The sequence below is a fragment of the Triticum aestivum genome, chromosome 1B (genome assembly GCF_018294505.1).
Source record: "Triticum aestivum cultivar Chinese Spring chromosome 1B, IWGSC CS RefSeq v2.1, whole genome shotgun sequence".
In the NCBI taxonomy this organism is placed as follows: Eukaryota; Viridiplantae; Streptophyta; class Magnoliopsida; order Poales; family Poaceae; genus Triticum; species Triticum aestivum.
The window spans coordinates 642,348,377-642,364,578 of NC_057795.1; the positions used below are offsets into that span (position 1 = coordinate 642,348,377).

A 16,202-nucleotide genomic window follows, 5' to 3' on the forward strand; every position below is an offset into this window, starting at 1 on the left:
ATGAAAACAGTGCAACATACTGCCCATATCGCATGTGTCACGGTGGAGGGAGAAGATCCGTCTCGGGATCCGGCGCGTCAGCTTCGGCAGGAGAATCCGCCTCGGGATCCGGCGTGTCAGCAGCGGCTGGCGGATCCGCCTCGGATCCTGGCGCGACAACACCCGGCGTGCCAGCAGCGACCGGCTCTGCGCTGGCCACACGGCCCGCTGTGGTTGGTGGTGGCGGCTCCACCAGTCCGCGCGAATCAGCGGATGCCACGCGCCCGGCTCCCACCGGCCCGCTCGGCTCGCGTTTTGGCAGCCAGATGGTTGTCTACAAGCAGCGCGACGCAGGGCGATCGGCTGGCACGGGCCCAGCTGCGGCAGGCGCGGGATCAGATGCAGATCCCTGCCAGCCCGTGGCTGCTGGTCGGGTGGGATCTTCTGCGCCGGATCCTTCTTCAAAGCCTCAGCCGCGAGCCACAGAAGATCACCCAGCCGCCGAACCTGCCAAAACTGCTGGTGCAGGCGGATCCGCCTCGGATCTGGCGCGGGTCGACTCATATGACGGATCTTCTATGGCGCAGAACAATACCGTTGCATCACAGCGTCGTACACGGTTGCCGTCAGGGGTAACTAAACAAGTTGATTACAAGCACATAACAAAATATGGTACGATCTGTTCTACAGGTGAACCAGGTGAGCCTCACGCACTTGAGGAGGCTCTTGGTGATGAGAAGTGGAGAAAGGCGATGCATGAGGAATATGTGGCACTACAAAAAAATAAAACGTGGCATTTAGTTCCTCCAAGGCAAGGTAAAAATCTTATTGATTGCAAATGGGTTTTTAGGATAAAACGAAAGTATGATGGAACGGTTGATCGTTACAAGGCAAGACTAGTTGCTAAAGGTTTTAAACAAAGATATGGCATAGACTATGAAGACACATTTAGTCCAGTTGTAAAAGCTGCAACCATTCATCTTGTCCTATCTATTGTTGTTTCTAGGGGATGGAGTCTTCGACAGCTAGACGTACATAATGCGTTTTTTCATGGTGTTCTGAAAGAGGAGGTTTACATGAAACAACCTCCTGGGTTTGAAAACAAACATGCACCCTCTCACGTATGCAGGCTTTATAAAGCATTGTATGGATTGAAGCAGGCCCCTAGAGCATGGTATTCTCGTCTCAGCAAGAAGATGCAAATGCTTGGCTTTGTTCCTTCAAAGTGTGACACTTCATTGTTTATTTAGAATAAGTCCAATACATCAATATTTGTTCTTATATATGTTGATAATATTATTGTCACAAGTTTATCTGATGAGGCAATAACAGGACTGTTAAAGGATTTAAATGCTGAGTTTGCTCTAAAGGATCTTGGGGACTTGCACTATTTCCTAGGGATTGAAGTGAAGAAGCACAAGGATGGACTTCATCTCTCCGAGGAAAAGTATGCAAATGATTTGGTAAGAGAAGCTGGGTTGCAAGGCTATAAACCTACCACTACTCCTTTGTCTAGTACAGAAAAATTGTCTCTCACAGAAGGAACACCCTTGAGCTCAGAAGACAACATAGGATACAGAAGTCTAGTGGGTGCACTTCAATATTTAACTCTCACACGATCTGATATTTCCTTTGCTGTCAACAAGGTGTGTCAATTTCTTCATGCACCAACCACAGTTCATTTGACTGCTGCAAAACGAATAGTCAGATATGTGAAAGATACTATGGGCATTGGCCTTAATTTTAGCAAGTCATCTTCCACTCTTGTTAGTGCATTCTCTGACTCAGATTGGTCAGGATATTTGGATGATAGATGCTCCACTAGCGGTTTTGCAGTGTTTTTAGATGAAAGGCATAAAGCCCGACTTCAAATTAATGAAGCCATCAACCGGCTAGGATACATGGTGCTGATTATTACAAGGCAAAGCTTGGAGAAAAACTGAAAGATTACAAGAGAGATCACACTTCGGCAGACCAAAGTGCAAACTTGCCATTACAAAGCAAACAAGACCAAGCCGCCGGAGGTACATCGCAGACCAGAACAACGAATACAGAGACATCCACGGGGCACCGAACAAGCAGAGTAGAGGAGGATTGTGCCTGCAAGGAGGAAAACATTGGATGTGCCACAACCCGGACGTGCACATGCTAGAGAGGAGAACCCATCTCCTCTACATCCAAGCCGTGCCACAACACGGGGATGCCGTAAACCGGCCAGCGGAGCACGAGCGCGGCAGGGCAGCAACCACTGAAGGATAGCAGGGAACAGCACCTCATCTCCACCACCATCGGAAACCCGAGCAAGCACTGCACCGCAGCCGCCACCAACCAAGAACTGCAGGCACCCAACCCAACCCCTACCCCTAGCCGACGCCTCCAAGGAGGAACACGACGATGGAGCGCCGTCGACAGCCGGCCAAAGCCTAGATTTTCACCTGGGGAAAAACAGGGGAGGGGGAGGTGGAGGGGGGGAAACTCAACGCGCCCTCAGGAGGGGATTCAGAGCGGATGCACCGCCGACGTCGAGGTCGATGCGGAGTCGACCAGGGGATTCCCCCGTTCCAAGCTCCCTCCACCGCACCTCAGGGGCCAGATCTTGCAGCACGGGTGCGCTGAATCCGGACAGGAGAGGGGATGCAGAGCAGACGGAAGGGGCCGGAGATCCGATCTGGCGGAGCCACCGGAGCAGCCCGCAGCAACGAGGTACCTCCGTCGTCCAACCGCCGCCCGCACGGCTGGAGGGACGGCCAGCACCCACAGCGCCCTCCACCGGAGAGAGCGGCGCCACCCACCAGATCCAGGGCCGCCGCCCTGGGAACCAGCGCTCCCTGCGCGGATGCAGGCCAGCAGGGCCTCGCCACCACCATCACTGGGGCCGCACGGCGGCAGGCGGCGCCCTCAGGTGGCGGCGGGGAAAGGGGAGGCGAACGAGAGAGGGGCTCGGGAGGCTAGGGTTTGGTCGCCCCCGAGTCGCCCACTCGGGGCGACGCGAGAGCCGGGGGGAACGCTCGGTCCGTCGCCAGCAGATGGTTTTGCAGTGTTTCTTGGATCTAATCTGATCTCCTGGTGTGCCAGAAAACAAGCTACTGTTTCCAGGTCCAGCACAGAGGCAGAGTATAAGGCACTAGCTAATGCTACTGTAGAGATTATATGGGTAAAATCCATCCTTAAGGAGCTTGGTGTGAGGAGTACTCAAGCTCCATGTCTGTGGTGTGACAATTTAGGTGCAACTTATCTCTCAGCAAATCCAGTTTTTCATGCAAGAACAAAACATATTGAGATAGATTTCCATTTTGTCAGAGAAAGAGTTGCTAGTAAACTCCTAGACATTCGGTTCATACATACCAAAGATCAGATTGCAGATGGGTTTACCAAAGCCTTGCCCATATGAAGCTTTGAGTACTTCAAGTATAATCTCAACTTGATGAAGTTGTGATTAAGAGAGGGTGTCAAACACCATATTATTGTGTACGTGACAAGGGCTGCCGCACCATATTTCAGCTATACATATCTTGGTAGTTCGCTTAGGTAGTTAGCTAGAGTTTATCTCTCCTTTGTAATCTTATCTCTATCTAGCTTCCTCTCGAAGATGTAATCTCAACTATATGCGCTATCAGGGAGGTGCGCCCCCTGTCTATAAACACGTACGGCGTCCCCTTGAGTTGAGGTACGATGCTTTCCATCATCGCACAATAAAATCAAAATCTTATTCCCAGTAGGACAAATCAATTCAACATTTGACTTCATAGGTCTGTTTCTTTTTTCAGTTAGTTCCAATTTGGACAACCACGAGTTGATAATTTACATAATTTTGATTTGCACCATGCTTCATTTCTAGGATCTGCTCATGTGCACCTCCAGTCTGAATCAAAAGGTTGGAAAGAACAATCGTCTGTGTGTAAAACCCTCGTCCCGCTCTCTACCTATAGAGAGCTAATTGTAAGATGGCATGCAAGCAACTGAACCAGTGACCTCTAGGTCCAGCAGCCAACTCGGGCCGCTTGCTTGGCTGCTAACTTGCTCGGAAACGGCAAGGAAAATTGTGCCTAGTTGCCACACCATTGCACCACATCCGCGACAAAAAAAAACATAAAGTAAACAAAGCGGTGCAAACCGGAATTGTAGACCGGAAATGTAGTGTAAAGTGGTCAATTTCTAAAACATGTGCAAGTGTGTCCATTTGTGATGAACGGGTGCTCTAAACTAGAATTAGCTGCTTTTTTCATTTAGCTTTACATGTTTCATGTCAAAAAATCGACCAGAAGTTCATAACCATTGAATAGACATTACAATATATGAAAATAAAAGAATTAGAAGATTGATTACAAAATTTGAATGCTAGATAGTGGACAAAAATTGTCTGCAAGTTACAATTCTGGGCAACAAAAAAAGGAAGATTCTTCATAATTGGATTTAGTTGGACAAGAACAACGTAGATTAGTGGTTGGCAATCGCATGAACAAGCTAATCAAGAATTTAAGATGGAAAAATATTGGTCATGGACTGGTTATTATTAACAAAAGCAAAAATAAGATAACACAATAGTGTCCATGAATCAGGATGGTTACTGGAGAACTTGTAGTCTTAACTGTGCACATCAATAACTAGAATACTAGGCCCGTAAGAGTTTCTTTTTCCTGGTCTTTTTGAACTTTTTTTTACCGCAGTTGTAAAAGTGACACGTGTTTGAAAGAGTTTGTGGGCATTTTATCTCCTGTTGTGGTAGTTACCTATTTATGTGGTCTTGTCTATCATCAGTTTCCAGAGAGTTCTTGCCTTTTTTTTATCTGTCTCTGCGTTTTTCACGTTCGATTCACAGGGCAGTTGCCGGTTTAGGTGTGTTGGCCCCGTCCCACGCGTCGTTGCATCTTTTTTCTGCTTTTTTTTTATGTTTTTTGGGTGTACAACAGGTCAATCTGGGTGTCACGCGTGTAGTCCTGAGGGTAAGGAGGGATCAGCAGATCGACACGTCAACTTATCTAGAGACGTCCCCTCCTCTGTATAAATGAGACACACGTCTCCTCTCATTGCCTCCGAGCAGTCGCTCGAGATCGAGTCAGCCAGCGCCCGCAGCAATTCCCCACGCCCCCTCCCCATGCCCTCCACCTCATCTCTTGACGCCGCCAGAGGGAGCTTCTCCCATGCCCTCCTCATCTCTTACCACCGGCTGGAGGGAGCTCCGCCGCTCTCCTTCAGTACACCGCTCCTCTTTCCCCAAGGCGACGAAAATCACAAAACGGGGGCACACCATATGGCCAGGGGCTCCTACATCGCTGCTTGGGTCATCGGTGGCGGTGCTGGCATTGAAGGATGGGGCGGCAATGCCATTGTAGTCTTGGAAAAGCAGCTCGGGCAGAGGAAGAGGACGCGCCCGGCATAGGAGGAGGTTGGGCGGGAGACGATTGTTCTGCTGCAGGTACGTGAATAGGGTGTCCAGGTTGACACGCTGGCCTCCTCTAGCAGCCCCTCTGCCCCGCGCCAGCTCTTGCCCCTCGCTTGCCACCTCCTGCGACACTGGTGTTCAGCTCGCATGCGAGGTGTTCTAGCAATTGACCAAACCGAGCCAAGCCTAAGCATGAACGATGGTCACGTACTTTTCTTCGTCAAGTAGTCCAGTACTGCACCAGAAGCGACGTCGGCCGAACAGGCGGAGAGGAAGAGGCCACAGAAGGATTCTTGCATCCAAATGGTATGTTCATTTTTGCCAATTCATGATCCATCATTACCTGACTCACAATGTCCAGTGGACTCAGCTCACAGTGATTGATGATTGATCAATAGCAACACGATTTGATTCTCAATTTACAAGTTGATTTCACCGCTATGGATTGGATTAATCTGATTTTTGATATCTTGGTTTAGTGAGTTTCAGGTTCACGGTCTGGATGGTGGATTCGTTCTTCGATGGCCAGACCATCCATGTCAAGCAGCGGCATGAGAAGAGCTCCGGCGAGCTCATCATGTGCCGGTGCATCTCACCTTCAAGCACATGCTGCAGACTCCGACTGGTGTGGCTCCGTTCCTTCCCAGTCCTATTTTTATTTACTCTCCCTTGGTTACTGTTTGCCTCAATCTTGATTTGTTTTGTTGGTTCATGTTGTTCATTAGTTCTTTCTTTGCTGGATGTTCGGCCCGCTGATGCTGCATGGAAGCATTCAAAGTGAAAAAAAATCTTCATATACCTTCCTGTAAGTGCATCTCCCCTTCTTAATTTGGGTTCTCTCGCTGTCCCGCTTACCTGTTCTGCTTCGCCCATCATTCAGAGTTAGGTTGGTTCATGAGATCAGATAATGTACTGCCATTTATTTTACCCAACTGCTACATTCAAGATCGAGGAGTACAAGTGTGTATTGATCTGAACACAAAGTGTTACAATAGCTTATCTCTGCAAGTGGATAAGGTGGTCATATATCAGCCTGCACTTTTGGACCAAAACACTTTTACATGGGCTTCTTCGGAGGAAAAGGAAACCCCACCTGAACTTTTAGCTTTTTTTATATGTGAGATCACTTGCTGAGTTTTCCCACATGATAGATTTTCTTATGAATTCATGGGATTTTAGATTTTAATCAGGTCATGCAGTTCTGAGTTTTAATTCATGTGCAATAGTCAAAATATTGCAGGCTTGAACTGAGTATTTACATTTCAGTTAAATTTTGTTCACCAATGTCAGCCAATGTGAGAGCAAAGTTTTCCTCCGATTATTCTAAATTATCCTTGGACTATTCTGAATCTGTAAATGGAAGTTGAATTCTGAATACATCTATGCCATCTATAAAATAAGATGGCCTCGCGTGCCACTGTGCAACACCACGACGATTAACATCACCCAGTGAACACTGAACAAGCCTCGAATCAATATGCATTGGCGATTTGTGGTTCTGTCCCGTTTAGTAGGGTTGCATCTCTTCCATAATCTTTTGGTAATTTTGTAGATTAGGAAGTTTAATTCTTTTCCGATGATAGTTTAATAGTAGTCAAGATATGCGATCTGCATGTCCATTTTACTGTATATATCTGTTTTTACACTTCTATTATAGGTGTGGGAGTATTATGCCGAGCCTCCCCAGCAAGGTTTTCAATATTAAGGGGGAAATTTGAAGGTGTATAAGGTAAAGAGACAGAGCTCTAGATACATTTACTAATAAATTTTCTTTATACCTTGCATTATAATTACATATGGGAAATACAGATGAGGTGCCTGATGTCAGCTACAATCACAGATCTAAGAATATGTGTTCATCTGGAAGCCTATAGACAGAAATATGTGTTCATCTGGAAGCCCATAGACGCTAAACAATATTTTAGTGATCTTGGATGCTATCACCTACATAGACTATTTTCCCGTAATAGTGTGCTTCCAGTTTGTTTGGTTCATGGACGGTCCGATGGCATTTCACCTAGCTCTTCCAGTTTGTTGGTTCATGGACGGCCAGATGGTATCTCCCCTAGCTAACCTGCTTTAAAGTATCCGGTTGCTAAACCGGCAAATACTTCTGCAATTTTCGCTAGCACTATATAATACATCAATTGGTTTCTTATTGTTGAAATTTTAAGATCTACAAATTAGAAGAATTGTCTTTTTTTATAGGATGCCTGTTTTGTGTTGCAAAATTAGAAGTATTTTCTAATGTGGTGCAAAATTTTGTGTTGTTCTTATGGCCCATGGTCCTACGTAAAGTATTCCAATACATTTCCACAAATCAGTTTTTTATTTATTTTTCACGTAACACATGTTCATGTCCAATCAGGGATGGGTTCAAGCGGTGCTGGGACATGTATAGAGAAGGAGCTCATTATATATGGAGACAAGTTTTGAATTGGGGCGTGTTGCTTCCTACCTGATGGTGTAGACGTTAGATGAGGGATCTACATATAAGTAGAATGTCACATATATGGATGTTGTATCTTGGACGATTCATAGAAAAGAAGCCAAAGAACGATTCATCAGTTGCATATCTTTTTTACCTTCTACATGTTATTTTTTTCTCCATAAGTTGGTCTGCACTTCAAAAAAGCTGAGAATGTGACTATATGAGAAGCGTAGTTAAGTGTGTTCAAGAAGTATATGTAGGAAAAAAATAGACTGCTGGGCGTAAAAACTCTCGAGCTGGCTCAAAGGTATGCATATGCAGACCGTACAACAAAATTTCAAAAACTATAACAAAACAAACACATAATGAACCAATGGGTGCAGCGTGCCGCCGCGCACAGTTGGCCGCGCATGCTTCGGTGGATCAACTTGAATGGATTGCGCGGCTTCTGTGGATTGATTTGAACAGATTGGATCGACTTGAATAGATTGGTTGGTGATGATATGTCTTTTAGGACCCGTAGCGATGGTTTGAAGAAGTAAATTTCACTACCATTACATCATAAAGACAAATCCAGCTGGAGAACCAATATCTTTGGTCTAGGAAGAAAACAAGTGCTTCGCAATTCCAGCACCCACTATCACTACATGTTGTAGATCACTCATGCATGTACCAATTAGATGTATCTTTTCTTGTATGAGCTACTTTGCCACGAATCAAGTCCCAAATCCAGCTGGAGAACCAATATCTTTGGTCTAGGAAGAAAACAAGTGCTTCGCAATTCCAGCACCCACTATCACTACATGTTGTAGATCACTCATGCATGTACCAATTAGATGTATCTTTTCTTGTATGAGCTACTTTGCCACGAATCAAGTCTCGGGACGACTTACCAAATATTAAAAAAAATTATAAATAGCCTATAATGCTATAGCGCGGCGTGCTGCCGCGCATTACTCGCTAGTATCTAACATATAAAGCCTCAAGAAGTGCTACGCACAACCAATGCCTCGAGCGCATGGTACCACGCGAGGGGAAAAACACCGCCGCCAGGTGCAGCGCACCACGCGAGGGGAAAACCACCGCACCGCGCGAGAGACGCGCTCAACATGCAGGCCGTGGTGAGCCCCGCGCCCGTCCGCTTTCTCCTCCATCCCCGTTCCCTCGTCTCCAACCCTAATTCTTTTCCCCCTCCCCTACAGCCGCCTTTCCAAGCTCCTCATCCCCTCCACTCCCTCGACAACGGTGGCGGCGGCACCCTCTGGTGGCGGAGGAGGAGGGGGGAGATGGTGGCGGCGGCGCCCTCTGGTGGCGGAGGAGGAGGGGGGAGATGGTGGCACATCGGCGACCTTCCCCTCACACATCCCATCCCCCCTCGTCATCCCGGATCCCACCGGACCTGAGGCGTGCGGGCGCGGCAGCGACCTGCAAGGGAAGGGCGACGCTCGAATAGATCTAGCGCCATGGATCGGTCCTTGCGGAAGAAAGAGAAAATGAGGAGCCGGGGTTGCTGATCCGGCCGGCCCAAATCAACACGCCTCCTCCTTCCGCCACCTCGCCCCACCAGCTTCCAGCGTTGTGGATCCGCCGAGGATGGAGGGCAGCAAGTGAGAGGGAGCAGGAGAAGAGGTGATCTTTCTTCATGCTGGGGTGGAGGAGCAGGGATAGTTTGGAGGCCGGTGGTGGAGGGAAGGAGTCGCGGGGTGGAGGAGAGGTTGGTGCCAGGTCCAAGGAGCAGCGGGGGCAGAGCACCAGGAGGCGCTCCCATTGCGATGGGTGGAGCTGCAGAGGAGGGGAGGAGGAGGATGCCGGGCTCAGCCACGAAGACGGCTCGGTCAGGTCGCGACGCAACATCCGCCACTTCTGCTGGGCGTCGTCCCCTTTTTCCTCGGAATCAAATAGACCAGATCAATACTTGCCAGGTACGTCCTGAAATCTGATGCTTTCTCTATTGGCTTCTTCCCTTTTGTTCTACCTGCTATTCTGGAAGTACTCGGGATGCCTTTTGGTTTGCTTTGCATCTGTATTAATACATTTTTAAGGCCATTTCATTTTGTGCTGTTGTTTCAGAATAATATATGTTATGTTGGTGCTTTCATTTTCTTAGTATTGTGATTGGGTTGCAGGGTGGAATCTGCTGCTGCTGCACTGGTTGGTAATTTGACATACTACGGCCAGTGGTTGACAATGAACCATAAGGAGAAGAAGAACATGCCAAAAGATAGATTGAGCAGGTGACTTATTCCTGTTAGTTTTCATTTCCGCAAAGAAAGAAACAATTATATTAATTGATCTGAGTGTATGCTCATATACAGCAGCAAGAAGGTGAAGCACCAGGGAGATGCACATGGCATGCCGAAAACGTTGGGTGACCTCGGCCAGCGTTGGCTGTCCTTGCTGGCGACCTCGCCGTCTCCAACCCACCTCCAGGTAATGCAACTTCTTCCCGCTTGTTCCCTTATTTTCTGCTCAATCCACACTTTGGTTTATGCTTGTTGGGTGTGCAATGTACTCGATCTACCTTTTTACCTATTTTGGTTTATCTTCGATACATATGCAAAAGGAGAGCTGGTAGATACAGATGCAAAAGGAGAGGTGCAGATTTGGGAACTGGCTTGCTAACAAAAATAACTCTATATGAAGATTAATTTTAAGGATGTGATCCTTCAAGGAAAGGATGTGCATGATTAGGTCTGGTGCTCTGACATAGCCATTGCTCTCTGCCGTGCTTCACCGGGTTGGTCCATCGTGTGAGAATGTTTTTGTATTACAGAGTGGTTTCACCAGCTTTGGATGCAAGGTCTCAAAAGTTATGTTGTTTCTGGATTATATCTTGTTGCTAGCTGCTTTACTTTTTGTCTTTGCTTGGCCTGCATTATTGATGGGGTGTAATTTTGGTGCTGGTCTTTCAATAATTTTGGTAGGTCAGGTGAGATGCTGATGGTTAGCTATGCTTTGGTTACAGTTTAGAACTTCCGATACCTATGAGTTGTGATACCTTCTGTTTTGGTTGCAGCGGCCTGACGACACAGAGAAGAATGGCAGACACTGAGGATTTTGGCGGCAATTTTTCTAATTCGTTTTTACCTCATGGATTCTCATTTATCTCTCTAACTTCCATTTACTCAAGACAATTATGGCTCTGGTAGAGATCTATTTTGTTCTGTTCTTTGTTATATGATACAACCCAAGGAAACCGAGGCAACTAATTTATGCATGCAAATGGTTGGTTTAAAGATCGAAGGCTCATATCTAGATGGTTTTCTTCACAGCTCCAAGATGAAGTAAAAGAAAAGCTTATAACAGAAGAAACATAGTTTGATGGGCGTCCTTGCCAGTGGCATCGCAGTCTCCAACCCGTCCGCGGGTATTTCAGCTCCGTCCCATTCAGTTTACTCCTTTTTGATTTTTTTTCCTACTTGAGCCTTGGAGATTGCTAATGGAAATTTCTCTGGTGAGTTTTGCTTGTACCATTGGTGCAGAGGATGTCTTGCTGAACATAGTTTTTAGTTCTTGATCTTTTTTCATATAAGAAATCCAAATACAGTAATGGCTCTTTCTGGGAGCAAGGCTGTCATATAAGGGGAAAATTTTAGAAGCTAAGCGACCATAATTTAAATCATGTGTGCCTTGTTTGCTTCCTTATTGTTATATTGCATTAGAGATCTTTAGTATTTTGACTTTCTAAAAATGCAGAGCAGATCTTCCGTATTTTCAATTTTCAGTTACATTTGGTCACGAGTTGTGAGATGCATATAATATTAGCTTACTTCACAACCATTCATGTGGTTTATTCGGTTTGGTTGGTCGCTGCTGGTACTTTCATACCATTTGGTTATGTGGCAGTGTGTGCTTTTTGTGTCTGCCCAAATCCAAACTGCGCGTGGGGGCGGGTGTTCTCATCCAGGCCTGGGCGTCCTTGCCGGCGACTACTTGCTGTCTAACCCATCCACAGGTGTACCAATTCATTTCCGTCTCTTCGATTTTCCTGTCCAAGTCCATGCTTTGGTTTATCTTAGTTGGCGTGAGAGGTGCAAATGCGAGGATAGACTATGCTATAGTTCTTCAATTTCTTCTTGTTAAAAGAAATAGTCTACCTGACTGCCATTCCGCTTCGAGTAAATCTGTTATTATAATATATTTTTCCATGAAATATGGTCTCATTGTTGCTTCTTGAGTAAATCTTTCTGCGAAATCAAGAATTTCAGCAGAGAGTAATAGCCGTCCGGGACACAAAAATTTGAAGTATAGGGCAAGCATTCTAATTGTTCACACATGAAGTAATACTCTTGCAAGAGCTACACACTAAGTACTTTAATTATAATCTTTTACGCTCAGGAAAAAGATTCAACCTACAAATCTTGAAAGCATTTTTTGAAATGTTTTTGCTGAGTACCTTAGAAATCCAATAGAAAAGGCTAATAAGCAAAATTTCCTGCTTAGTTATAGTTCTGTGATTCATTGCTAATAATCGTGCTTCTATACGGCCCTTGAAGGATTTCCAGGTGCTGTTCGATGGAATGCTCAGTGGGATGTGTGAATTTTATGGTCAGATTTTCCTGCCAGGTTGAATAGCTGATGCAGTGCATTGAGTGTTTTCCATCTACCAGATTTTTCCTAATCGTTATGCAGGCTTGTGGATGTTTTGGTCGAGCTTGTGCTTGGATTATAAATGTGACGTTTTTAGCTCTGTGAAAGTAAAGATGCCTCGATATAATTTGTGCCCATAATACATGTTTTTTTAATGATAAGATGTATCACATATGCTGCAGGTTTTGTATGAATTTCCATTCCGACCTTTCTTGATCTCAACTGCTCTTAATTTGTTTTATTGTTCCACCAATTTTGTTTGTGCAAAATCTACCAGCCCACAATTTTCTTTTGCTTTTGTTAAACCATTGGCTCCTAGAATGTTTGTTTATATAAGATGATTCTGAGGGAAAGAGTTCTATCTATTCTGTGGAGCGGAATAGATGTTTCTGTTGAGTTTGGATTTGCTATGAAGAAGATTTACTGTTGCCTGATCTACGACTTGGAAGAAATACAAACTTGAACTTTCCTACGAAAGCATATGGGAGATCCTATTTCATCGTCCACCTGGGATGCCAAAACAGTTCCTTCTGATGCAGGTATGTTTAGTCGTACAAGACATGTATATGTATGCTGGACATGCTTTTCTTGAATCTAGAGTACTTTGACTTGCATATTATTTATCTTTTCTGTTGTTACGAATCATAAATTACAGTATATAAGTATATCACTGTGTTCACATTGTTCCAACTGTATAATTAATTAATTATTGTCTTCATATTACAGCTTCTGGATGCCAGATGTAATTATGCTTTTGTAAATATTAAAATAGTGCATACACATGTCTTTTCTTCTCCTTGTCAACTTGTGCCAGAAACAATATAATTTTTGTATTTCATTCTGTCGCCTTTTGGTCAATGATCATTTTGTTGTGTTTGGCATGCTGGAGGTGTACTGGAATTTTGTAGATTTCAACTTTGTTGGTACCGTTTGCTCTTTCTTTATTCTTATGTTATATATTACTGGGAAGATGTTAGTGTGTGTTGCTAAGTGTACCACATTAATTCTCTAGAGTACTGATAAATTTATAGTCGATCCACACAGGCTGGGTCTGCCGTGCCAATGTGCGAGAAGCATTCGCCAATCGCCGCGTGTTTGATGTACAGGACGTGGGAAAACCCTGGATGCCAATCCCCTCTTGTCTGTGGTGAAGATGGTTGAACCAGAGCAGATCAATTGTTGCATATTTTTATACCACTCGATCCATATGTTTCATCATCTGCGGAACACCAGAGAAGGGATATGTTGTTGTACATGAGGTATTAATAAAGTTTCGCGTTCTTTGTTCTGGTGGATTTGGTGCGTTGGGTTGCCATGTATGCTGAATATATTTTCCTTAGATTGCTCTTGTGTTTTTGGTGCAAATTGATCACAGAGGGCCTAGGAGGGTAATTCTAACAAGTGGTGCTCTAATATTCACTTATTCAGTTGCGTTCTGGAATGACCTCTTTCTGCTTCCTCTTGTAAGCTTTCGTTTATTTCGTTTGTCTGCTGTTTTCTTCCTTCTGTATTTTTTTTCCTTTCTTTGGTGCTGGCGGCCAAATTCAGAGGCTAATTTGTTTCCTTTCAAGGAGGAAGTAATATATGAGTTTTCTTTTCACTTCCTTGCTTTTGCTTAAATACAATTGCTTGTTTATCGACAAAGGAATCAGCTGAGATTCGCTTTTGTTCTGCAAATGGGATTCAAATCAAATTTCAGTTTAACATTTTCTAGACCGACATTTTCCTGAAAATATTCTTGGCTGCTTTGGTGGTAAGCATACTGAAGGTAGTATTCCATTGTCACTGACATTTTACAGTTAAATGTATTTCTAATTAAGTTTCTACATAAATATGGTTGTCGAGTAGCATCATTGATTTATTATAAGGTACTCCCTCTGTAAACTAATATAAAAGCGTTTAGATCACGACTTTAGTATTCTAAACGCTCTTATATTAGTTTACGGAGGGAGTACTTATTGCTATTAGTGTCCCTTTCTACATACTGATGGGATAGTCAATTAGGTTCATCATGATGGACGTTTACAGCACCATAATTGTTGGATGCCCTTTTTTTATCAAGTGGTTATAAATTCTGTCAAACCCATGTCTTTTCATGATTTTCTAACATGAAAGTAGTCACTTCCTGGATATCAGAGTATGCACATAGAACTGAACCGCTTATCGCCTCATGTTTTGCTAGAGAAAAATCAAGCACGAGACATGTGTTAGGATGATGGATTTCATATTAAAAAGACGGATGTAATATAAGAGCACTTGGAATGAGCACTTGGAATGCAGTAGACATATGTTTATAGTAGTGTAATTGTAGGATTCCTGATTTGTGGTGCATAGACCACCTGGATTAATTAGTTTTTGTAGTTCCTGTATTTTATTTCTTACTAAAATTTTCTGGGTCGTTTCAAAATTTCTGCTCTACACAGAATCTTAAGAAGTTTGGATATGCACACAGGTCCTAATAATAATGAGCTGTTTAGTGCAATGCATGTGGCATGATTACTTCTTCTCTTTTCTTTTTTATGTTGTACGTTCTTGGAGGTCGCCATTTCTCTCTTCTGTTGATCAAGTTTTCTTCTTCTTTCTTCTGCTTATCAGGGTTTCTTCCTTTCCTTTTTTTCTGAAAATTGCATTTATTGTGTGACCTATGTATTGTCATTATTCTTGCTTCATTGGTCGTGTTGATATTCTGGGTTTGGCCCGACATTGTGTTTTCTTTTGCCTCATGCCATTCATATTTTGTGGTTGCGTGTGGACATGATTTGCGCACTTATTTCAATTGTTAGCCGTGTATCATGGTGTGCTTTGCCTGCTTTTTCATGCTTGTGTGAATTGACCATGGTCTGTTCTTGTTGGGGGTAAAGCCTGAACTGCCGGGTACACTTTGCTTATTGTCCTTATTCTGGTTGTCCTTGGCATCTTTCTATCAGTGGAGATCCTTGTCTTCAAATAGTAGGGATAGAGGGACAGAAAAGACATATTTGTCGCGGCGCTGCAAGTGTTGCCCCCCTCCTCCCCAAGGGCAAGGTGAAGGAAGGTGCCTGTGTGGTTCTTCTGCAGTTCACAGCGAGGATTGCTGTGTCCAACCTGCACAAGAATGCCAAGAAATCCTTCTCGGAGATGTAAGACACGGCGCATGTTTCTGCCATGATTTTCTTTGGTTGGATTTCGTGGATTTAGGTATTGAAAAATTATGGGCTGTGGATGCAGGATTAAGGACATGTACCTGCACTACAACGAGAGATCTGGGCTGCTTCTTTGTGGCTTCCAAACTTGAAATGTTTGTTTGGAAGTTAGTTTAGGTTTTTTTGTGGATTCACAGCTTCTCACATGTACCATCCTCTTAGACCTTTAGATTTCCAAAGAAACTAAATGGAGATATGGTGGTATGGTCTCAATAGTACAACTTAAAGCCTTCCATGCTTTATATTTTCTTTGAAATTTGCTCTTGAAGAATCATGTATCTATGTTTGATCCGGTGAGAAAAGATGGCTTTCAAGTAGAGAATGCGGGAGTGTTGGCCACATTTGATTTTTGACTTGGGTGTCTAAATATTCTCACAATACTTGGCTTCCTTTCGGCCTTTGCGCCATTGGCGCAACGAGTCATCTAGTATCAATAGAAACAGAAGGAAATGAATTATGTTGACTAGGACAAAGTTACTTCACAACTTGCACTACTCAACTTGCATTGCTGCAGCAAACAACAAACGAGAGAGCGATTCATCCGGTTTCCAAATACATACGAATGTGGTTGAGGTGAACATGCAGATCATTACAGGAAATAAATAGAAATAAATGTGAAAATACAGGTAATCCCAAG

The 16,202-nt window shown here is 44.3% G+C and overlaps 1 protein-coding gene and 1 long non-coding RNA gene across 8 annotated transcripts; both read left to right on the forward strand.

Moving 5' to 3' along the window:
• Positions 1–5,031: 5,031 nt before the first annotated feature.
• On the forward strand, positions 5,032–7,929 carry LOC123098107 (uncharacterized). Of its 2 annotated transcripts, none has more exons than XR_006447655.1 (5): positions 5,032–5,668; positions 5,842–5,987; positions 6,088–6,167; positions 7,020–7,091; positions 7,731–7,929. XR_006447655.1 is itself a non-coding variant. In XM_044519989.1 (5 exons), exons 1-4 carry the CDS (start codon positions 5,562–5,564, stop codon positions 7,078–7,080), a joined length of 384 nt encoding a protein of 127 aa, XP_044375924.1. In that variant the 5' UTR covers positions 5,032–5,561; the 3' UTR covers positions 7,081–7,091; positions 7,731–7,929. The 2 variants fall into 2 exon arrangements, 1 of the variants encoding a protein (XP_044375924.1); XM_044519989.1 differs by having other exon boundaries at positions 5,852–5,987.
• Positions 7,930–8,837: 908 nt separating this feature from the next.
• LOC123144727 (uncharacterized) lies at positions 8,838–15,805 on the forward strand. 6 transcript variants are annotated; one of them, XR_006471890.1, is made up of 7 exons: positions 8,838–9,715; positions 9,920–10,027; positions 10,109–10,223; positions 10,810–12,922; positions 13,415–13,642; positions 13,759–15,502; positions 15,591–15,805. It is a non-coding gene; the product is annotated as an uncharacterized lncRNA (long non-coding RNA). The 6 variants fall into 6 exon arrangements; XR_006471874.1 differs by having other exon boundaries at positions 13,428–13,642; XR_006471895.1 differs by having other exon boundaries at positions 10,810–10,938; positions 11,066–12,922; positions 13,428–15,502.
• The last annotated feature ends 397 nt before the right edge of the window (positions 15,806–16,202 follow it).

Bases quoted from the DNA above. Each gene is read 5' to 3' on its own strand.
- LOC123098107 (XM_044519989.1), top strand. From the start codon at position 5,562: ATGGTCACGTACTTTTCTTCGTCAAGTAGTCCAGTACTGCACCAGAAG. The intron at 5,988-6,087 runs GTGTGGCTCCGT...GTTGTTCATTAG, and splicing joins CATGCTGCAGACTCCGACTG to TTCTTTCTTTGCTGGATGTT. The intron at 6,168-7,019 runs GTAAGTGCATCT...CTTCTATTATAG, and splicing joins AAATCTTCATATACCTTCCT to GTGTGGGAGTATTATGCCGA.